This window comes from Scylla paramamosain, chromosome 1, assembly GCF_035594125.1.
Source record: "Scylla paramamosain isolate STU-SP2022 chromosome 1, ASM3559412v1, whole genome shotgun sequence".
NCBI classification, from domain to species: domain Eukaryota; kingdom Metazoa; phylum Arthropoda; class Malacostraca; order Decapoda; family Portunidae; genus Scylla; species Scylla paramamosain.
Genome location: NC_087151.1, coordinates 19,081,312 through 19,105,887, shown reverse-complemented (window position 1 = coordinate 19,105,887; position 24,576 = coordinate 19,081,312). Strand labels below are relative to the sequence as shown.

General features: G+C 39.2%; 1 protein-coding gene across 9 annotated transcripts in view; it reads right to left on the bottom strand.

Annotated features, from left to right (window-relative positions):
- LOC135101890 (ER degradation-enhancing alpha-mannosidase-like protein 1) overlaps positions 1-24,576 on the bottom strand; it is a 168,653-nt gene that overhangs the window by 130,004 nt on the left and 14,073 nt on the right. For all 9 annotated transcript variants that reach the window (XR_010269438.1, XR_010269433.1, XR_010269435.1 and 6 more), the window contains exons 2-5: positions 14,339-14,515; positions 14,004-14,175; positions 13,051-13,234; positions 11,136-11,310 (exon numbers count right to left, since the gene is read on the bottom strand). Coding sequence is in view for 2 of the 9 variants with exons in the window: in XM_064006239.1 (XP_063862309.1) it covers positions 11,136-11,310; positions 13,051-13,234; positions 14,004-14,175; positions 14,339-14,515 (708 nt within the window). In the remaining 7 variants the exon portion in view is untranslated. The remainder of the gene's footprint in view (positions 1-11,135; positions 11,311-13,050; positions 13,235-14,003; positions 14,176-14,338; positions 14,516-24,576) is intronic.

Genomic DNA, 24,576 nt, shown 5'->3' with positions numbered 1-24,576 from the left:
GAAAGTGAGAGTGAGCGAAAGGCCCAGTCAAGCCTCAGATAACCCTCCCACCTCCATCACCATGAGCCCAGCCATCGTTCGGGTGAAGGTAGTACGTATATGTACATATAAATGCTCAATAAAATTGTCTTTTCTTAAAAATACAGTAATTAATTGTCTATATGTTTCATTATCTAACTTTATTTTAGGATGCATAAAGTACATACTTGCATTCATATGTGTACAAATAAGAGCAAAATGATGAAAATTATGAAAAATTGGGCATTTCTGATAAGACGTCAACGGTTTTCAACTTTCCCCATAAGAACAATGGTTCAAAGCTTGCAATTTCAAAATTTGCAATCCACAACATCAACCAATATATCGCAAACTTGGAGACGGTACTGTATGTGTGTGTGTGTGTGTGTGTATATATATATATATATATATATATATATATATATATATATATATATATATATATATATATATATATATATATATATATATATATATATATATATATATATATATATATATATATATATATATATATATATATATATATATATATATATATATATACAGTGGAACCTTGGTGACCAAGTGCCTCCCTTTTCTAACAAAATTTCTAACAAAATTTTGAACTCATCATTGCTTCAGTTGCCGTACAATGTTTTAGTTTTCTAACAAGCTTAGTCACACCTCATCCATTGTTCATTGGACATCTGTGTCATACTGTTCTATTTCTGATGACATTTCTTTTGTTCATTATTTCTAATAAGCAATCATGGGACTCAAAAAAGTTACTAAAAGTGGAAAAGCAGAAAGAAAAACAAGCAGAACAGCAATAGAGACAAAGAAAGAGATTCTATGTAAGCATGAAAATGGTGTCCGTGTTTTTGCTCTCACTTTGGAATACAACTTAGCAAAGTCATCAATCTGTGCCATCCTTAAGAAAAAGAAAGCAATAAAAGAAGCAAATGTTGCCAACAGAATCACTGTGATCACCAAGCAAAGATCACAGATATTAGAAATGGGAAAGTTGCTGTTGATTTGGATCAATGAGAAGCAGTCGGCCAGTGACAGTATTTCAGAGGCTATAATTTGTGAGAAAGCAAGGCTTTTGCACCAGGATTAACTTATGAAAAACCCTAGGTACAAGTTCTGAGACTAACTTGTTTAAGGCTAGTTGAGGGTGGTTTGAAAAGTTTAAGAAGCAAAGTAGCATACACAGCATGGTTGCCATGGAGAGGCTTCTAAGCGCTAACAAGAAAGATGCAGAAGAATTTGTGAAAGAGTTTGGTGCATATTAACTGCTGAGGGTCTTATCCCTCAGCAAGTGTTCAATTGTGATGAGACTGGACTCTTCTGGAAAAAAAGATGCCAAACAGAACATATATAACCCAAGAGGAAAAGGCTTTGCCTGAGCACAAGCCTATGAAGGATAGGCTCTTTTGCTTTGTGGCAATGCTAGTGCTGATTTTAAGGTAAAACCAATGCTAGTGTATCATTTGGAGAACCCCCATTTGTTTAAGAAAAACAATGTTGTAAAAGCAGGTTGTCCATCATGTGGAGGGCCAACAGTAAGGCCTGGGTGACCAGACAGTTTTTTTCTGGTATGGATTCATGACATTTTTGCTCCTGGTGTGAGATGTTACCTTAATGAAAATAAATTCCCATTCAAGTGCCTCCTTTTGCTTGACAGTGCTCCTGCCTACCCTCCAAGCCTGGAGGCTGAGTTACTAGAAGAATTCAACTTCATCACCGTGAAGTTTCTGGCTCCTAATACAACTCCACTGATTCAGTTGAAGGACCAACAGGTCATTTCTAACATCAAGAAGTTATACACCAAAGCACTTTTTCAAAGATGCTTTGAGGTTACCTCTGACACTGGGTTATCTCTCTGCAAGTTTTGAAACAATTATTTCAATATCCTGCATTGCTTAGGTCTTATTGACAAGGCCTGGCAGCGAGTGACTTGCAGGACCTTGAACTCAGCCTGAAGGAATCTCTGACTTGATTGTGTTGCAGAGAGAGTCTTTGCAGAACTGGAGACAAAGCCTTCTGAAGTTGTCGATGACATCATGTCCCTGGGTAAGTGTATGCGTCTGGAAGTCAACGATGCTGATGTCAAAGAGCTAGTGGAGAGACACAACACCGAGTTGTCTACTGATGAACTCCAACTCCTTCAAAAGGAGCAGCAGAAGAAGATATCTGAGGAGGTATTTTTAGAGGAAGAGGAGAGAAGGGAGGATGTGCCCAGTGTTCTTATTAATGAAATGTGTACAAAATGGAGTGAACTGAAAAAAATTCTTGAAATATATCACCATGATAAGGCAGTAGCAAGCCATGCCATTAACATTTTCAATGATAATGCTATGTCTTACTTCTGTAACACTGAAAAATACACAAAAGCAAATTTCATTAGATGGGTTTTTAGTGAAAAAGATACCTAGTGAGCTTCAGTTAGAATCTGCTAGCAAGCAGAAAGTCAAGGAAGAAAGAGAAAAAGTCCTGAAATGTTGTTATCTGACATAATTATGGAAGGTGACTTCCTAACACTAAAATCCTTTCCACCTCCTCCTCACCCTTCACTTGATATGAGAACCATTTTAGGATGAGTTAAGTGATGAAGGCCCAGTCATCCCAACAAACACAGTTCCCATTGTTTTCTCTCAAGCCTCATAGAGCTTCCTCTGCACAGGTAATTATGAATTAATTTTTCATTCTTATATAAAATAAGCATAACAATCATTTATACTGCATAGCTGATGTGTTAGTGTTTGGGTGTGGTGCCACACAGCATTGCCACTGTCATCCCCAGCTGAGCACTCCCAGCTCTCTGAGGCTTGAGAGAAAACGGTGGGAACTGTGTTTTTTGGGATGACTGAGCCAGAAGTGTCCCACCTGGTTTTCATCACTTAACTCATCCCAAAATGGTTCTCATATCACTAAATTTTTGCACTGGTATAAAAAAATAGTCCCTAATTTGCTCAGCTTATATCACCGGTTCTTATGTATGATTTTATGCCTAAATTATTTTTGTAGAAAAAAAATCATCTGCTGTCTAGGTATAGATTAATCAGTTTTCCATTGCTTCCTATGGGAAAAATAGTTTCAGTTTCCGAACATTTTGGGTTTCGAACAGCATTTTGGAATTAATTAAGTTAAAAAAAATAGAGGTTTCACTGTATTAAAAGACAGCAAAAACTGCCGTTTATTACTAATTTATAGTTTTTATAAATATTTACTTTGTTCTTATATATTTGGAATAGAGACACAATGTAATAAAGTGATTCAATCTTTGAAACACAGTAAATGTGGTCTTGAAAAGCCTCGATGTAAGCAAACAGTTTCCAGCGCTAAGGAATTATCCCGAACCATCTGTTGATGACCCCCCAATGCCATTATTACTGCAGCTTTTCCTAGCAGCAAGATGTCTAAGTGTTATGATCACCTTCATTTTGGTGGTAAGTGTGTTGCTCCTCTCTGTGTCCCTCTGTAAAGCTTCCCTCACTAGACTGGTGAAAAAGAGAATACCTGCAAGATCTAAACAGTTTCTTCTGATGAGTTGTGTCACTAAGTTCATTCAATACATCCTTTCTGGATAAATAATTTCTGAGCTGGAGATATTGTGAAGCAGCCATCTTGGCTGTGGAAGTGTATGTCATAAGCTGCTAAGACAGGATAGAATGGTGTCTGGGAATGGATTAATCCGTTTTTACATTGATTCCTATGAGGAAAATAGTTTTGGTTTTTAACACTTGGTTTTTGAATGGTATTCAGGAACGAATTAAGTTCTAAAACCAAGGTTCTACTTAATATAGATGTGTGTGTGTGTATGTATATATATATATATATATATATATATATATATATATATATATATATATATATATATATATATATATATATATATTATCTGATATGCTAATGCATATCTTAAGTATTATTTAGATATAAGAGAGACAATGCTGTTTATCAACTAATATAACCATTAGCATTTATTTTGGTATATAAGACGACACTTGAATAATTCTAAAAAGACACAAAAAAGTGGGTCACTCTATACATCAGATACTAAAACAATAACCTTAAAATTTTACACAAAAAGTTAAACGCAGTAAAATAGGAATCCATTTTGCGAAAATGCAGAGAAACGTATTCCCATTGAAAAGTGTGTAAACAAAATTTAATGTAGTACAACTACAACCCTCCACTGTCATTACTGTATATATGAATGGACAAAGCAAGAGACTGTGAAAATATTCCCCAGTTTTTCCCAAAACTGAAAGAGCTATACAAAGGTCTTCAAGGCATGGAACCCCAAGATAAGTGGCAAAGGAGAGCAAACTGGGAAAACATAAATCTCTCCACTTTGCAATTGTATAGCAGTGGTTCTCAACTGGTGGGAGCACAGACACTCTCCTGGGGGGATGCGAGTACAGGACGGGAGGGAAAAAAATCCCAGAAAATCACTCACTGGCTATTAGTACAAAGGAGATGCAGCTGTAATGCTCTTCCTCTATTTATCTATCTATCTATCTACCTGATTCTATCTATCTGATTCTATCTATGGTGGCATAGCTGGAAAGGGGACCAAGTGAGTGGCACAAGGAGGAGAGGGGCCCCAACTGCACTGAAACAGCATTGGAGGGAGCCCAGCTTGCAAAAGATTGAGAACCTCTGTTCTATAGGGACGAAGTACTTATACTGTGAAAATAAACTTCAAGAATGTCAGTGTATCTAATGAAAAGAAACATAATGTATAGAAGAAGATTACAGCCAACAACCCAAAACACGCAGGCAGTGCAAGGCCAGGGTTTATTTATGTTTGGGAAAACAGATCATACCATGCATAATTTTACACCATATTCATCCATCCATCCTTTTCATGAAAATGGACAAAAAACCTGATAGGAATTTCATTTTGGGTTTAGATTTACACTTGAAGATGATGGTACCTTATTACTGGTAGTACATTCAAGGTATTTTATTCATTGTACTGGTATATCACCATCTCATTTGTCTGGTGCTCACTGACCTAAATTTCACCACAGATGGTTTGGTAGGTTTGGTATTATCTTATACCACTAATATCAGCTAAAGCCACTAAATTCAGACTGAAATTTTGTGGGTCATCTTATCAGAAAGGCATCTTAGGCCCAGTTCACACCAGCATGTCACTATCAGCACTGTCACCATCCATGACATCACAAACAGTGATCTAAGTGGGAACCAGGATTCTCAGTGCTGACAGTCAACTTGCCATCAGAGATGAAATAAATTCATCTTTTGACGGAGGGACAGCAGTGGTGTTGCCCGTTATCAGTGGTGCTGGATATCCTTATCATGAAAATATGAAATATTAGTATTTGTACATGGAGAAAGAAGTAATATCATATTATTATAATAAATGTTTAAATATACTTTCCTAAAGAGTGAGGTGAAGACTATTGTTCAGTGAATCTGGAAAAGTGGCAACACCACTCACCATACACCCTCAGCGCACCTGATCCTGTGGTAAACACACCATTCGAGCACATGCAGTGAAGACCAACTAGTATGTGCTAGGCTCCATAGAAGCTGTTTCTTTCAGCCCTCATCTCTGCCTCCATAAGGATCTTGTGCTCTCCTTGAAGAGGCCCCTCACCAGCAGTAGTTGCAGTGCCTATACTGTCTGTCTGTCCCTTTCGTCTTGCTGGCTTAGCTAGGCGGTCTTCTGGTTCTGAATTGTCCAACAATAAGAGAGCAGCAATGATGAGATTCTTGTGGTCCATCTTGTTTTGATGCATGTGCAGGTCTGGTGATTGATGGGCTGACATTACACTGTCACCCTGTGATGGAGCTCATCCCCTCCAAAGCAGACGGCCATCAAGTTTGTGAAGCCACGGATGGTGACGGCAGTGATGGTGACGAGCTAATGAGAACTGCACCTTAGGCCCAGTTCACACCAGCCCATCACCGTCACCCCATCCCCATCCGTGACATCACAAGCATGACAGCCATCCACTATGGAGGAGACGAGCTCCATCACAGGGCAACAGTGTGACATCAGCCCATCAATCATCAGTCCTGCATACGCACCAAAATAAGATGGACCACAGGGATCTCCTCATCATTGCTGCTCTCTTATTGTTGGACAATTTGGAGCCAGAGGACCACCCAGTTAGGCCAGCAAAATGAAGGAGGAGACAGAAGGTATGGGCACAACAACTACTGCTGGAGAGACTGCTACAAGGAGACCACAAGATCCTTATGGAGACAGAGATGAGGACTAATAAAGACAGCCACCATGGAGCCTACCACATGACCTCTGCCACTTTTCAGGAGCTAGTGCAACTAATTGGTTCTCATTGCACGTGCTCAAATGCTGTGTGTTTACCACAGGATCAGCTGCACTGAGGTTGTATAGTGAGTGGTGTTGCCATGTTTCTGGATTCATTAAACAACAGTCTTCACCTCACACTTTGGGAAAATATATTTAAACATTTATTATAATAATATGATCTTATTTCTTTCTCTGTGTACAAATATTAATATTTCATATTTTCATGATGTTAAGGGTAACACTGCTGCCATCCTACGGTCAAAAGATGAATTTATTTCATCTCGGACGGTGAGATGGCTGTTACCGCTGAGGGTCCCAGTTCCCATCTAGCTCACCATTTGTGACATTTCAGACGGTGACGGTAATGAAGGTGACGGGCTGGTGTGAAGCGGGCCTTATCCGCTGAAATGTATGGTACTTGAATTCGTTAGGTATAGGATAAAAACTAATCAGTATGACTTAGTATGAATATTAGTATTCTTCGCTATGTGAACTTAAACCTTCATATAGCTATAGATGTATGTGTCAGGTAAAATTAGCCAGTTCATCTGGTGTAAAATAATATGGGATGCAGTCTGGGTCCTGGTCTGAACTCTACAACTCCCCACTGCCAAGCATACAAGTTTGTCAGACATATTTTGCTATGAATTTCCATACAAGTACATGCTGTAGTTGACTGCAAATTAGACTCTGGAGAAATTAGAACAAGAATAAAGGGTGTTAGTAATATCAGAGGAAGGTTTAAGTTTGCATCTGCAAAAAAATTACCAAAAAACTAAGAATGTGATTTTGTTTTGGTTTTGTATAGACTGTCATACCTGTCAGCTGACAGCAATCAGCTGTTTCTTATTTTCTTCTTTGTTTTCTTAGTAGCTTTGCTGGCAACCACTCAGGATATTTAAACAGAAGAAAGAAATATTCATAGATATGTATAAAACCAATAAATATTCATCGCTCATCATATACAGCCAACAATACAGATCCCACAAATCAACCTCACAGCTATGTTGTTAATGCATTATGACAGGGTTCTTCAAACTTTTTTCATCACGACCCAGTTTGATTTTCTGTGTTACCTTCACGACCCAGTATGTCCATTCTATTGTACCTTTCTCTTCATAAACTTGATATCAGTTATATTACACACACACACACACACACACACACACACACACACACACACACACACACACACACACACACACACACACACACACACACACACACATCTATATAAAACTGGCTGTATTGAAAACATGTCAAGTTTACCTAAAAAGTTATAAAAAATACGAAATCGAAGTAAAGTTGAGTACACTGCTGCAAGAAAGCAAGGAAAAATAGTCTGCACTTACGTGTTCAGTGTGACTGGTGTGCCTGCTTGTCTTTCGTTATCTTATTCCAGTCTGGCTTGCAGGAGGATAACGCCACACGCATGTCAGCTGTAGGATTGAGTCGATTTCTTTCTTTGCTTTTTAGTTTTGTCAAGGTTGAGAACCCAGCTTCACACAAGTATGTAGTTGTAAAGGGGATCAAAAGTAAAATACTTTTCTTACTTAGATGTGGAAATTCCTTGGAAACACTTATCCAGAATGATGACAGAGGTGGTGACCGCATCCTGATTCTTAATGATGTATCACTTGTCAGATGAAGAAGTTCATTTTCTTTATCAGGTGTAAGGTTTAGCCCTATAACAGCTTCTGGTTTTTCAAATGCAAAAGGGTCCTTCACCCAATGGTTGTCTCTTATATTCTTAAGGTTTTCTTCAGGAAAATACTGTTCAAAACTGCTTGACAAAGAATGGGGGTGCAGCTGTATATCACATTTCAATTTCTTCATGGTTTCTTCACTGGTGTTATTATGTTCTTCAATATGCTGCAAAAGTGTTGGGAACATATAGTAAAGAGGTTGATCAACTGCAAGCCTTGCTTGCCACAGCATTATTGACTTCTTAAATGCTTCTACTTCCTCACAGTGTCGGAATACATCAGTTTCTTTCCCTTGCAGTTTTAGATTAAGCTCATTTAGCTTTGAGAAAATGTCTGATAAATATGAAAGTTTTAGAATCCACTCATCATTGCAAAACAAGCTTGCCATACTGGATTTTTTCTCGAGAAGAAAAATATGAATTTCCATTCTTAGCTCATAAACCCTTGTTAGAATTCTCCCGCGGGAGAGCCATCGAACTTCCGTATGGTACAAAAGGTGTGAATGATCAGCTCCCATCTCCAGGCACAAGAGTTCAAACAACCGACTGTTAAGTGCACTTCCTTTGATTGTGTTGATAACTTTCACAACGTCATTCAAAACACCTCTGAGATTGTCTGGGATACCTTTGGCAGCCAGCGCTTCACGGTGGATGAAACAATGTCTCCAAGTTACATCATTACCGGCGGCTTCTGATATTTTTGTCACAACACCGCTCTTTTTCCAAGTCATATTTGCTGCTCCATCGGTTGTAATTCCTTTGCAATTGGCCCAGTTCAGCTTGTATTTTCCAACTATGCAGTCATTCAGCACTCTGTATATCTCAGATCCTGATGAATGAGTAGGTAAGGTTAAGCAGCAAAGCATATCTTCCAAAAAGTCATCTTCATGTACGTATCTGACGTACACCAGGAGCACTGCACAGTTAGATATATCAGTACTTTCGTCCAGCTGAATAGCAAATTCTCCAGCAGTCTGTAGGTGTGACACCAGCTGAAGTTCCAAATTTTCTGCGATATCACTTATCCGCCGTGACACTGTTGTATCACTGATTGGGACACATTTGATCTTGTCTGCCGACTTTCCATCGAGCATCGTGCTCACTATATCCACGCAAGATGGGAGAATAAGTTTCTCACCACATGTGTATGGTACTTTCTCTTTTGCAATGCGATATGAAACTAAATATGATGCTAATTGTGCTTTGTCATTAAGAGTGGTTGCTGTATTTAGAACTTTCACTGACATCTTCATTTGTTCCTTTCTTCTCTGGAAATAGTCAACTGGTTTTGTAGCCAGACTAGGATGCTTGGTTTCGAGATGTCTCTTTAATTTTGATGGCTTCAAACTCTCATTTGCGAGAACTTCACTGCAAATCACACACTGAGGCCTTGGTTCTCCCTTTTCCTGTTCACACTTGACGAAGCCATACTTCAGAAACTCGTCACTGTACTGCCTTGTCCATGACTTGACTTTCTTCTTGGGAGGCGGCTCAGAAGCTGATGTAGATGCAGCCTCTCTTATGATCGAGCCAGGCTCGTTGGCCTGTGTGTTTTTATCAGGTGCACACGTACTGGACGACTGAACAGAGACGCGTTTTATAACAAAACGATCCATTTTGTTTAAGCGTTTGGTATAACTGTATGTGTCACTGAGGAGTTCTCTGTGTCTATCTTCACGCTCCCGCGGTACAAACGTAACTGATGAAAATTTCGAGACTCTGACGAGTGACAGGAATCAAAGGCGCGTGTCCCTTCCCTCACCACAATCTCTCTCTCTCTCTCTCTCTCTCTCTCTCTCTCTCTCTCTCTCTCTCTCTCTCTCATTAATGAAAAAATTGGATTATTATTATTTTTATTATTATTATTATTATTATTATCATGTGGCGACCCACTGAATATGAGTTTGCGACCCAGTACTGGGTCGCGACCCGTACTTTGAAGAACCCTGCATTATGAGGCACAGATAGTTGATTATAAAAATATATACAAAATATTTTTGTGAAAATACAGTCTAATATGAGCTTTCTCCAAAGTCCACAACAACACATCAGAAATTAAAAATTCTGGCAGTAACATCTACAGCCCTAATGTGAATGCTCCCAATAGCTGCCAAAAGCAAGACTTCAATAGGAACAGCACAGGAGAGTACAAAATACTTGGAAATATATCAGAAAAGTGTGAATAGATTGATCATTACCATATCAGAATTTCTTATTCCATTAGACCAAGCAGTCCAGTAAATCTAGTTGTCAAATCAAACTTTTATAGTGGTGCTCCATGACTAGCATTTTCTCTACAAGCAATTTCAAGTCTAGTGATATGATAAAATATGATAGACAGTCTTCAGCTTCACAACTAGAGAAAAAAAAGTCAACTAATGAAAAAAAAGTCTCAAAACTATCAATTTACTGCCTAATGACGGGAGAATGACACCTTATTTTCTCAATGTTCACCTATCAGGCAGTTTAGAAATTACACCTTATGTTTCTTAGTGTTCATTCAGCATGCGGCCACTAGCCCATTGCCACATATGTGACATTCCTGTCCTGGCAAAAAAAAAAAAAAGTAAATAATTATATAAATAAATAAAACAATAAATAAAAGATAATAATAAATGCATAAATAATAATAATGATAATAATGATAATAATAATGATAATAATAACAATAATAATGATAATGATAATAATAATAATAATAATAATAATAATAATAATAATAATAATAATAATAATAATAATAGCAATATATTCCTTAAAATTTCCTAGGTCTTGCCCAGCGTAGTACTTAAAAGAAACTGTCAAACTGTTATTGTGACATTTTTCCCTGGCTTCTTTAGTGTTTCTAACACTTATGGCTTCTGTAGCTGGCACAGAGGGATGTGGTGGTGATGGTGGTATAAGTGTAGTGCTTGAAAGATCAGCACTTTAAAAAGTATTCACTGTGTTTAATAATTACTGATTTCACAAACTAGCAAACTTTCTTTTACAGTCTCTTAAGATAGCCTGTCACAGTGCTCCACTGTACTGCAATTTAACATCATCACAAAAGCTGATTCAAAATAGTGTGCTACACTGACTCCTTTCTGAACTCTAAGATAATCATCAAGAACTTACCCCCTTCTCATATAATGTTTGATGAGGCTGTAAGTTTCATTAAACATATAGTAGTCCTCTGGATGACCAAACAATATATAGGCCTTCAGGAGGTATTCATAGAAGCTGTCCAGACCGGCTCCAACACCACTCAGCTCCCCAACCCATTTACCTGTGTCCACATCCACCACATTCCCTGTTGTCAATAAAAATAGATTTAATAATGAATATGACTAAAGCACTAATCATTATTCAATGGACTATAATAATAATCATTATTAACTGATAGAATAACATAATGGCAGTTTCACACATGTAATGTAACACATTTCTGAAACATTGACTTAAGCAGTTAAAGATGCAATTCGATGGAGAAATATTATCAAAATTATGAAATGTTGAAATTATCCAAATATGCTAAGTGACGGAAAATACTGACAAGAACAGCATAACATCAGGTCAGTCAAAAAGTCTTTTCCTTCACATTAAAGCACACACAAGTTTAAATAGGTATCATTAATTTTGATTGCTTTACACCTCACACATCACTTAAAGCTTAGAATCTTAGTGTTTAAAGATGTTATATAAATAGCCTGAAGATTAATTCATCCACTTATACACATTCTATATTGCCAATGTTACTGGTTCTAAAACATAGCACTCTAAAACAGCACAGAGCACAACTTTCCATGAAGGGTATGAATTTAATGTCAATTTAATATACTGGGTAAAATTTCATACATAAATGCTAACTTACACTGTCCAATCATGATGAGGTAAATCAACTGTCAAAAGTACCATGATCACTTGCATCTATGCATTTTATTTCCTGGATTCAAACTCCAATGTTTTTTTTCAAAATGTATCCCTATGCACTTAGCAAACAGACACAGGACAGGTATATTTATAGGTAGATAAGAGAATTGTCAGATGCTGCTGAATGAACAGCTACTGGACCTATTGATATAACTTGGACAAATGTTCATACAAAAAAAACACAAAGCAGAATTCAGCATACAAAAATTAGTGAAAATATATATATTTTTTTTTGTAAAGTTGCAATTACCTTTGCATATTTAATATGAAGAAAATTGTTGACACATAAAGAAGCAATGTTGGTTGTGTTTGTTGTGCACAGTTGATATCAGTGCTGGCTTTTATGTTAAAACAAATTACATATGGAAAGAGAAAAAATTCTTCTGTCTGAATGCTCACAAAAAATGAATACAGTAAAATCCCTCTTATCAGGCATCAACGGGACCGCCGACATGCCGGATACTTGAATAGAAGTGAAGTTATGTCCACAATCACCACCCTACACTCACACATCTTACCATAACAAAGATCAGCTGATCTGATCAGCTGCTTAAGTGTAAGCACAACACGCTTCCTCTTTTCTACAACTTTAGGCATGATGAAGGTGTCAGGCGATAAACAGTGCACACGCGGGACTGAGTCACTGAGTAAACACAGTGCAGTGGACTGTGGGTGGTGTGAAGCAGTGCGCTCTGGTGGCGAGGGGACAAAGTATGCCTCGCGCGGGAATTTTAATTGATTTTATGAGTACACACTGATTTTTTATTGATTTTAAGGCTCGGGGAAAAATGTGCCGGATACTTGAAGCTGCCGGATACTCGAATGCCGGATGAGAGGGATTTTACTGTAAATAAAATAAGTAAATAAATAAAAAATAAACAAACAAATAATTATTAACTTTACAGTAAAGGGTCTAATATAAAGAAAGCTGCTCAAGTCTTCCAAAAAAAAAGAAGTGCAATAACCAATGCCAATGCAGAATACATGATATTAATAACAAACCCACTGGTCTTCTAAAACAGATAATAATTTACTACTGGCATTACAAAACATTAAAAGATGTATGAAGAACTGATATGAAGGTATTTTCAAGTAAGGAGACCATTATCATAATACCCACCTAATAAACCTGTATTTTCATTCCTGAGTCTCCACAGTACTCTGTTGGCTCTTCTGGCTGACATCTCGTATACAGGGTCTCCAATCAAGCGACTCAGAACCCCAAACTCAACCAGCAGGGAGCCAGCTCCAGCTGTGCAAGTGTCTGTGCGACTCCCCTCTGGCACCCCACTGCGCAAATTTACCTGAAATACCCACCACTGCCACTTAAAGACTACAGCTACGAGCCACATTTGTCCACATCAACAGAATGTTTTGAATGTACACAAAGGTCAATAAATTCATCATAGATAGTTTTTCTTATGGAAGTTTTCATTACCTTCTAAAATCTTGAATTATGAACCTCCTGACTTGGTACTTTGGTAAAAGATCTAAAGACCCATCTTACCCCTTCCACATGTACCTGTCTGACTCCTTCCCCCTACACTTTCATCTGTAATTTTGAAGTCTATCTCCTACAGTATTTCTTAGATCAAACTGAGAATATATTTATGTAATGAATGAGGCAGACTTCAATAGGACCAACAACAGCAACTTTGGCCACCTATCTGTTTGATCACTGCCTGCAGTGAAAATAAGTGCAGATACTCAGCAGAAAAAAAATGGATGGCCATGTGTACAGAATAAGCAAGTAAAACACCACACAACATTAATAATGTAGTAATTAGAAAAGGTAGATTGTAATGATTTGGCCATGTGGGGAGATGATGAAAACAGTTGCATAAAATATATTAATTTTGTAAAGGAGGGCAGATTGCTGACAGGTACACCAATAAAGACATGAGAGGTACAGAAGAAGAACCTGAAAAGTAAAATAACAAAGACAAGTTATGTTTGATTGTGTGGTATGACAAAGGCTGATTCATGACAGCCAAAGTGGCTTTCAAAACAGTGATGACAAAAGGTATGTGACATGGTGATGAGTTGGCTTCCTATATATGCCATCATTCCTACCCTTGGGTGTGGGAGGCCAGTCTTGGAGCTCTCAAAGGCTGGCATGAAGCGAGAGGCCAAATCAGATGCCATTTCCAAAAGTTCTCCATTGTACCACTCTGGTTCTAGGTTCCCAAATGGCTGACTCTTGTCCTCTATGAGTAAGTGAGCAGACAATAAAGCACCCAATAGTCTGTAAGTGATAAGATTTCCATCATTTACTGTAACCAGTTTATTTATTTCTATTTTTTTTCATTTCTTTAATTTTCTCATTTAGAAAATTACATACATTATGATACATATCTATAACAAGGTGTTGGACATTAATGGTGACTTGAAAATTGAGGTAAAAGTACCTAATATTAGCTTCAAACACCTGCACTGTTGAGTTTTTGTCAAAGTTGACATTTTCTATGACAAGTTGCACAGCACGTCGAAACTCTCCCACATCACCAAGGATGGCTAAGGTGTCCAGAGCATCAATGAGAGTAAGGGAATAGTCACCAAGGATGTCATTGATGTTGATGTTGGACCTGCACATAAAGAAAATACTGAACTAATCCAGTACCATCATGGAAGATAACTCATCCAGATCCTCAAATACAATAAAGATTGGAAATGACTGCAAAGTAATGAGATAAATAAGTATGGAATATAACTAAATAATGATTGCAACACTCAGCTAAAAATGGAAAAATGTAAATAGAGATGCAAATGTTGAAGAATTTTAAGTGACCTTCAAAAAGGAACTGCTGGATAAAAAAAAAAAAAGTAAAGATGATGAAATTGGGACCACAGAAAGGGGATGCATGGTAGAGAGAAGAGGTCAAGGAAGCAGAGAGAGATTAATACAATAAAATACAGGAAAAAAAAATGTACTAGAACAAACAAGAAATGCATGAAAAATATGAAATATGTGAAAGGAGAATGTCCAAAGGATGATGAGAATAATGCGTCATGTAACACAGAGATGTGAACATCATCGATTAGGAAGCTTTTTTTTCTACATGTAAAAAAACAAGAAAATGACACAAAAGTGGTAGTAGGGATGACATTTCCTCAAAAAACAAAGCAGTAAGTTTTCCAAAATGTTGGCTGATTCAGTTCCTAAAATGTCCGTTTACTCTTCTCATGAAAAAATTCAAGTCAGATGATCTTGGGAAATGCAAGTAGACACCTGCCAAAATGATAATTACTCCCAGTGAGGTCTAAAGCACTGTTCATGGGGTGCTGTGAACTTATCATTAAACCCAGCTGTGACCTCACTGAACGTTTCCCTTTGTATCTCACAACACAAGGGGGCAGTCACAGCCTGCCCTCTAAAGACAACTCTCTTCCTCCACACAAAACTACAAGCACCTAATAACACACACACCCTTCACTCAAAAAGTTTAAAATCATCATGGCGACTCCTACACCAGCCTCGGAGTCCCCATCTGGGGAGGGGACCATAAATGTCCCCAGGTCGGACTGCCTTTCTGTCAACGACCCTAAGTGTTTTAACACCCCCCTCAACTTTTTCTTCATTAACTTCTGCAACATTCGCGGTCTAACATCTAATTTTCAATCTGTAGAACACCACCACTCCTCTTCTAAACCTCATCTTTTCCTTACTGAAACTCAGGTGTCTGAGGCAACTGACAGTAGCCCCTTTTCTGTTCCCTCCTACTTTCTCTATCCTCATTTTCGATCCAAAGCTGGATGCTGCATTTATGTGCGCAATGACTTAACCTGCTCTTGTGCCCACGCTCTTGAATCTACCGAGTTTTCCACCATCTGGCTACGACTACAGAGTCACTCTCATACTAAATTTATCTGTGCTGTATACCTCTCACCTAACTCCTCTAAAAAATTCTTTGACTACTTAACTTCCAAAGTGGAGCACATTCTGACCCTCTTCCCTTTTGCAGAGATCTCCATTCTTGGAGACTTCAATGTTCACCACCAGCTTTGGCTTTCCTCTCCCTTCACTGACCATCCTGGTAAACTAGCCTACAACTTTGCTATCCTCCATGACCTACAGCAATTGGTACAACACTCTACTCGTATTCCTGACTGTCTTGGAGATACGCCCAACATTCTTGACCCTTTCCTGACCTCTAATCCTTCTACTTATGCTGTAACCCCTTCTTCTCCGTTGGGCTCCTCTGATCACAATCTCATATCTTTATCTTTTCCTATCGCTCCAATCCCTCCTCAGGATCCCCCTAAGCGAAGGTGCCTCTGGCGTTTTGCCTCTGCTAGTTGGGGGGACCTGAGGAGGTATTTTGCTGATTTTCCTTGGAATGACTACTGCTTCCGTGTCAGACACCCATCTTTGTGTGCTGAGCGCATAACAGAGGTGATAGTGTCTGGCATGGAGGCGTACATTCCTCACTCTTTTTCTCGATCTAAACCTTCTAAACCTTGGTTTAACACAGCTTGTTCTCATGCTATATATGATAGAGAGGTGGCCCACAAAAGGTACTTAAGCCTTCCATCACCAGAATCTCATGCACTTTATATTTCTGCCCAGAACCATGCCAAGTCTGTTCTCCAACTAGCCAAAAACTCCTTCATTAACAGAAAATGTCAAAACCTTTCAAGATCTAACTCCCCTCGTGATTTCTGGCATCTAGCCAAAAATATCTCCAATGACTTTGCTTCTCCTTCTTTCCCTCCACTATTTCAATCAGATGGCACCACTGCTATCACATCTATTTCTAAAGCTGAACTCTTCGCTCAAACCTTTGCTAAAAACTCTATCTTGGACGATTCTGGGCTTGTTCCTCCCTCTCCTCCACCCTCTGACTACTTCATGCCACGTATTAAAATTATTCGCAATGATGTTTTCCATGCCCTCGCTGGCCTAAACCCTCGGAAGGCTTATGGACCTGATGGGGTCCCTCCTATTGTTCTCCGAAACTGTGCCTCTGTGCTTGCACCTTGCCTAGTCAAACTCTTTCAGCTCTCTGTCAACATCTACCTTTCCTTCTTGCTGGAAGTTTGCCTACATTCAACCTGTTCCTTAAAAGGGTGACCGTTCTAATCCCTCAAACTACCGTCCTATTGCTTTAATTTCCTGCCTATCTAAAGTTTTTGAATCTATCCTCAACAGGAAGATTCTTAAACATCTATCACTTCACAACCTTCTATCTGATCGCCAGTATGGGTTCCGTCAAGGCCGCTCTACTGGTGATCTTCTGGCTTTCCTTACTGAGTCTTGGTCATCCTCTTTTAGAGATTTTGGTGAAACTTTTGTTGTTGCCTTGGACATTTAAAAAGCCTTTGATAGAGTCTGGCACAAACCTTTGATTTCCAAACTACCCTCCTACGGTTTTTATTCTTCTCTCTGTAACTTCATCTCAAGTTTCCTTTCTGACCGTTCTATTGCTGCTGTGGTAGACGGTCATTGTTCTTCTCCTAAGTCTATTAACAGTGGTGTTCCTCAGGGTTCTGTCCTGTCACCCACTGTCCTATCCACTCCTACACTGATGATACCACCCTGCACTTTTCCACGTCTTTTCATAGACGTCCAACCCTTCAAGAGGTAAACATATCACGCAGGGAAGCCACAGAACGGTTGACTTCTGATCTTTCTAAAATTTCTGATTGGGGCAGAGCAAACTTGGTATTGTTCAATGCCTCCAAAAAATCAATTCCTCCATCTATCAACTTGACACAACCTTCCAGACAACTATCCCCTCTTCTTCAATGACACTCAACTGTCCCCTTCTTCTACAGTGAACATCCTCGGTCTGTCCTTTACTTATAATCTGAACTGGAAACTTCACATCTCATCTCTAGCTAAAACAGCTTCTATGAAGTTAGGTGTTCTGAGACGTCTCCGTCAGTTTTTCTCACCCCCCCAGCTGCTAACTCTGTACAAGGGCCTTATCCATCCATGTATGGAGTATGCTTCACATGTCTGAGGCGGTTCCACTCATACTGCTCTTCTAGACAGGGTGGAATCAAAAGCTTTTCGTCTCATCAACCCCTCTCCTCTAACTGACTGTCTTCAGCCTCTCGCAGTGTTGCATATCTAGCTGTCTTCTACTGCTATTTTCATGCTATCTGCTCTTCTGATCTTGCTAACTGCATGCCTCCCCTCCTTTCACAGCCTCGCTGCACAAGACTCTTCTTTCTCTCACCCCTATTCTGTCCACCTCTCTAACGCAAGAGTTAACCAGTATTCTCAATCATTCATCCCTTTCTCTGGTAAACTCTGGAACTCCCTGCCTGCTTCTGTATTTCCACCTTCCTATGACTTGAATTCCTTCAAGAGGTAGGTTTCAAGACACTTATTCATCAATTTTTGACCACTGCTTTGACCCTTTTATGGGACTGGCATTTCAGTGGGCATATTTTTTCATTTGATTTTTGTTGCCCTTGGCCAGTGTCCTTCCTACATAAAAACAAAAAAAAAAATCGTCTAACGAACAAGGTTTGGTTGCATACACAATTGTTTTCACATGTCCACATAAAAACAAATCTAATGGAGTCAAGTCTGGCAAACGTGGATTCCAAGAAAATGGCCCAATCCATCTGTTAGAAAATTTTTGGTTTAGAACTTTCTTGGACTTGCCGTAAAGGATTCTTTTATGGATGCTACACTTTCTTCGCTGACACGTGGCCTACCGGAATGTAGACTATCATGGACAGAGCCTGTCTCTTCGAATTTTTTCATCCATTTGGCAATAGAGTTCCTATGAGGTGGTTCTTTACTGTATTCAGTTCTAAAGTTTCTTTGTACAGCAATAGTAGATTTCAGTTCAGCCAATCAAAGGACACAGTTTACTTTTTCTTCCGTTGAAGCCATATGTCATAAGTAATTTTGAAAAGAAGAATTTTTAAAGTTTCGAAAAACTGTTAAAAATTGTGATGAATACTAAATAACATTACTTAAGACTAGGTACACTAAGCTTTCTAATACTTTTTAAAGATTCTTTCTAGCACAAATACATACAAAGTTATGATTTTTTTAAGCACACAGTGGCTTTATGGACATCACATGCTATAGCACTTTGTCCTTGGTAGGCTATGCCTCCACGTTCACCAGACTTGACTCAACTTGATTTGTTTTATGGGGACATGTGAAAACAATTGTGTATGCAACCAAACCTCGTTCACTAGATGACTAGAAAGCTAAAACAAGTAATGTGCTTTCAGGCATTACTGTAAATCAATTGGCAAATGTTTTTAAAGATCTGCAAAACTGTGTTACCCTTTGTATTAATGATGGTGGACTCGTGGAAACCTAAAAAAATACAATAAAACAATAAAAAATTAGATAGATTTTCTTCTTTCTAATACTTTTCACAGATTCTTATCACAAATACTAGTAAAGTTATAAAATTTTAAAAGTGCACACAGACTTTATGGACATCCTGTATATATATATATATATATATATATATATATATATATATATATATATATATATATATATATATATATATATATATATATATATATATATATATATATATATATAGTTATAATCTTTCAAGATCTAACTCCCCTCATGACTTCTGGCATCTAGCCAAAAATATCTCCAATAACTTTGCTTCTTCTTCTTTTCCTCCTTTATTTCAACCAGATGGCACCACTGCTATCACCTCTATCTCTAAAGATGAACTCTGCTCAAACCTCTGCTGAAAACTCTACCATGCATGATTCAAAGTTTGTTTCCCCCCTCTCCTCCACCCTCTGACTACTTCATGCTACCTATTAAAATTCTTCGCAATGATGTTTTCCATGGCCTTGCTGGCCTAAACCCTCAGAAGGCTTATGGGCCTGATGGGGCCCCTCCTATTGTTCTCCGAAACTGTGCCTCCGTGGTTGCATCTTGCCTAGTCAAACTCTTTCAACTTTGTCAACATCTACCTTTCCTTTTTTTTTTTTCATGTAGGAAGGACAATGGCCAAGGGCAACAAAAATCCAATAAAAAAAAAAATGCCCACTGAAATGCCAATCCCATAAAAGGGTCCAAAGCAGTAGTCAAAAACTGAAGGATAAGTGTCTTGAAACCTCCCTCTTGAAGGAATTCAAGTCATAGGAAGGTGGAAATACCAAAGCAGGCAGGGAGTTCCAGAGTTTACCAGAGAAAGGCATGAATGATTGAGAATACTGGTTAACTCTTGCGTTAGAGAGGTGGACAGAATAGGGGTGAGAGAAACAAGAAAGTCTTGTGCAGCGAGGTCACAGGAGGAGGGGAGGCATGCAGTTAGCAAGATCAGAAGAGCAGTTAGCACGAAAATAGCGGTAGAAGACAGCTAGAGACGCAACATTGCGGCGGTGAGAGAGAGGCTGAAGACAGTCAGTTAGAGAAGAGTCGATGAGACGAAAAGCTTTTGATTCCACCCTGTCTAGAAGAGCAGTATGAGTGGAACTCCCCCCAGACATGTGAAGCATACTCCATACATGGACAGATAAGGCCCTTGTACAGAGTTAGCAGCTGGGGGGCTGAGAAAAACGGGTGGAGATGTCTCAGAACACCTAACTTCATAGAAGCTGTTTTAGCTAGAGATGAGATGTGAAGTTTCCAGTTCAGATTATAAGTAAAGGACAGACCGAGGATGTTCAGTGTAGAAGAGGGGGACAGTTGAGTGTCATTGAAGAAGAGGGGATAGTTGTCTGGAAGGTTGTGTCGAGTTGATAGATGGAGGAATTGAGTTTTTGAGGCATTAAACAATACCAGGTTTGCTCTGTCCCAATCAGAAATTTTAGAAAGATCAGAAGTCAAGCATTCTGTGGCTTCCTTGTGTAAAATGTTTACCTCCTGAAGGGTTTTTTTTTTTTTTTATGTAGGAGGGATACTGGCCAAGGGCAACAAAAATCTAATAAAAAAAATGCCTACTGAAATGCCAGTCCCTTAAAAGGGTCAAAGCAGTGGTCAAAAATTGGTGGATAAGTGTCTTGAAACCTCCCTCTTGAAGGAATTCAAGTCATAGGAAGGTGGAAATACAGAAGCAGGCAAGGAGTTCCAGAGTTTACCAGAGAAAGGGATGAATGATTGAGAATACTGGTTAACTCTTGCATTAGAGAGGTGGACAGAATAGGAGTGAGAGAAAGAAGAAAGTCTTGTGCAGTGAGGCCGCGGAAGGAGGGGAGGCATGCAGTTAGCAAGATCAGAAGAGCAGTTGGCATGAAAATAGCGGTAGAAGACAGCTAGATATGCAACATTGCGGCGGTGAGAGAGGGGCTGAAGACAGTTAGAGGAGAGGAGTTGATGAGACGAAAAGCTTTTGATTCCACCCTGTCTAGAAGAGCAGTATGAGTGGAACCCCCCCAGACATGTGAAGCATACTCCATACATGGACGGATAAGGCCCTTGTACAGAGTTAGCAGCTGGGGGGGTGAAGAAAACTGGCGGAGACGTCTCAGAACACCTAACTTCATAGAAGCTGTTTTAGCTAGAGATGAGATGTGAAGTTTCCAGTTCAGATTATAAGTAAAGGACAGACCGAGGATGTTCAGTGTAGAAGAGGGGGACAGTTGAGTGTCATTGAAGAAGAGGGGATAGTTGTCTGGAAGATTGTGTCGAGTTGATAGATGGAGGAATTGAGTTTTTGAGGCATTGAACAATACCAAGTTTGCTCTGCCCCAATCAGAAATTTTAGAAAGATCAGAAGTCAGGCGTTCTGTGGCTTCCCTGCGTGATATGTTTACCTCCTGAAGGGTTGGACGTCTATGAAAAGACGTGCAAAAGTGCAGGGTGGTATCATCAGCATAGGAGTGGATAGGACAAGAAGTTTGGTTTAGAAGATCATTAATGAATAATAAGAAGAGAGTGGGTGACAGGACAGAACCCTGAGGAACACCACTGTTAATAGATTTAGGAGAAGAACAGTGACCGTCTACCACAGCAGCAATAGAACGGTCAGAAAGGAAACTTGAGATGAAGTTACAGAGAGAAGGATAGAAACCGTAGGAGGGTAGTTTTGAAATCAAAGGTTTGTGCCAGACTCTATCAAAGGCTTTTGATATGTCCAAGGCAACAGCAAAAGTTTCACCAAAGTCTCTAAAAGAGGATGACCAAGACTCAGTAAGGAAAGCCAGAAGATCACCAGTAGAGCGGCCTTGACGAAACCCATACTGGCGATCAGATAGAAGGTTGTGAAGTGATAGATGTTTAAGAATCTTCCTGTTGAGGATAGATTCAAAAACTTTAGATAAGCAGGAAATTAAAGCAATAGGACAGTAGTTTGAGGGATTAGAGCAGTCACCCTTTTTAGGAACAGGTTGAATGTAGGCAAACTTCCAGCAAGAAGGAAAGGTAGATGTTGACAGACAGAGCTGAAAGAGTTTGACTAGGCAAGGTGCAAGCACGGAGGCACAGTTTCGGAGAACAATAGGAGGGACCCCATCAGGTCCATAAGCCTTCCGAGGGTTTAGGCCAGCGAGGGCATAGAAAACATCATTACGAAGAATTTTAATACGTGGCATGAAGTAGTCAGAGGGTGGAGGAGAGGGAGGAACAAGCCCAGAATCGTCCAAGGTAGAGTTTTTAGCAAAGGTTTGAGCAAAGAGTTCAGCTTTAGAAATAGATGTGATAGCAGTGGTGCCATCTGGTTGAAGTAGAGGAGGGAAAGAAGAAGAAGCAAAGTTATTGGAGATATTTTTGGCTAGATGCCAGAAATCACGAGGGGAGTTAGATCTTAAAAGGTTTTGACATTTTCTGTTAATGAAGGAGTTTTTGGCTAGTTGTATACTGCCTCCACTCCACTCTATGAAAAGACGTGCAAAAGTGCAGGGTGGCATCATCAGCGTAGGAGTGGATAGGAAAAGAAGTTTGATTTAGATCATTAATGAATAATAAGAAGAGAGTGGGAGACAGGACAGAACCCTGAGGAACACCACTGTTAATAGATTTAGGAGAAGAACAGTGACCGTCTACCACAGCAGTAATAGAACGGTCAGAAAAGAAACTTGAGATGAAGTTACAGAGAGAAGGATAGAAGCCGAAGGAGGGTAGTTTGGAAATCAAAGCTTTGTACCAGACTCTATCAAAAGCTTTTGATATGTCCAAGGCAACAGCAAAAGTTTCACCAAAATCTCTAAAAAAGGATGACCAGGACTCAGTAAGGAAAGCCAGAAGATCACCAGTAGAGCGGCCTTGACGGAACCCATACTGGTGATCAAATAGAAGGTTGTGAAGTGATAGATGTTTAAGAATCTTCCTGTTGAGGATAGATTCAAAAACTTTAGATAGGCAGGAAATTAAAGCAATAGGATGGTAGTTTGAGGGATTAGAACAGTCACCCTTTTTAGGAACAGGCTGAATATAGGCAAACTTCCAGCAAGAAGGAAAGGTAGATGTTGACAGACAGAGCTGAAAGAGTTTGACTAGGCAAGGTGCAAGCACGGAGGCACAGTTTCGCAGAACATTAGGAGGGACCCCATCAAGTCCATAAGCCTTCCGAGAGTTTAGGCCAGCAAGGGCATGGAAAACACCATTGCGAAGAATTTTAATAGGTAGCATGAAGTAGTCAGAGGGTGGAGGAGAGGGAGGAACAAGCCCAGAATCGTCCAAGGTAGAGTTTTTATCAAAGGTTTGAGTGAAGAGTTCAGCTTTAGAAATAGATGTGATAGCAGTGATGCCATCTGGTTGAAATAAAGGAGGGAAAGAAGAAGCAAAGTTATTGGAGATATTTTTGGCTAGATGCCAGAAGTCATGAGGGGAGTTATATCTTGAAAGGTTTTGACACTTTCTGTTAATGAAGGAGTTTTTGGCTAGTTGGAGAACAGACTTGGCATGGTTCCGGGCAGAAATATAAAATGCATGAAATTCTGGTGATGGAATGCTTAAGTATCTTTTGTGGGCCACCTCTCTATCATGTACAGCATGAGAACAAGCTGGAGGTTTGCCTACATTCAGCCTGTTCCTAAAAAGGGTGATTGTTCTCATCCCACAAACTACTGTCCTATTGCTTTAATTTCCTGCCTATCTAAAGTTTTTGAATCTATCCTCAACAGGATGATACTAAAAGATCTATCACTTTACAATCTGATTGCTAGTATGGGTGATCTTCTGGCTCTTTTACCGAGTCTTGGTCATCTTTTAGAGATTTTGGTGAAACTTTTGCTGTTGCCATAGACATATCAAAAGCTTTTCATAGTCTGGCACAAAGCTTTGATTTCAAAACTATCCTCGTACAGGTTCTATCCTTCTCCCTGTAACTTTATCTCAAGTTTCCTTTCTGACCACTCTATTGCTTCTGTGGTAGACAGTCACTGTTCTTCTCTTAAATCTATTAACAGTGGTGTTCCTCAGGGTTCTGTCCTGTACCCCACTCTCTTCTTATTATTCACCATTGATCTTCTAAAACCAAACTTATTGCCCTATCCACTCCTACACTGATGATACCATCCTGCACTTTTCAACATCTTTTCATAGACGTCCAATCCTTCAGGAAGTAAACAGTTCATGCAGGGAAGCCATAGAATGCCTGACTTCTGATCTCTCTAAAATTTCTGATTGGGGCAGAGCAAACTTAGTATTGTTCAATGCCTCAAAAACTCAATTCCTCCATATATCAACTCGACACAACCTTCCAGACAACTGTCCCCTCTTCTTCAATGACAATGAACTGGTCCCCTCTTCTGCATTGAA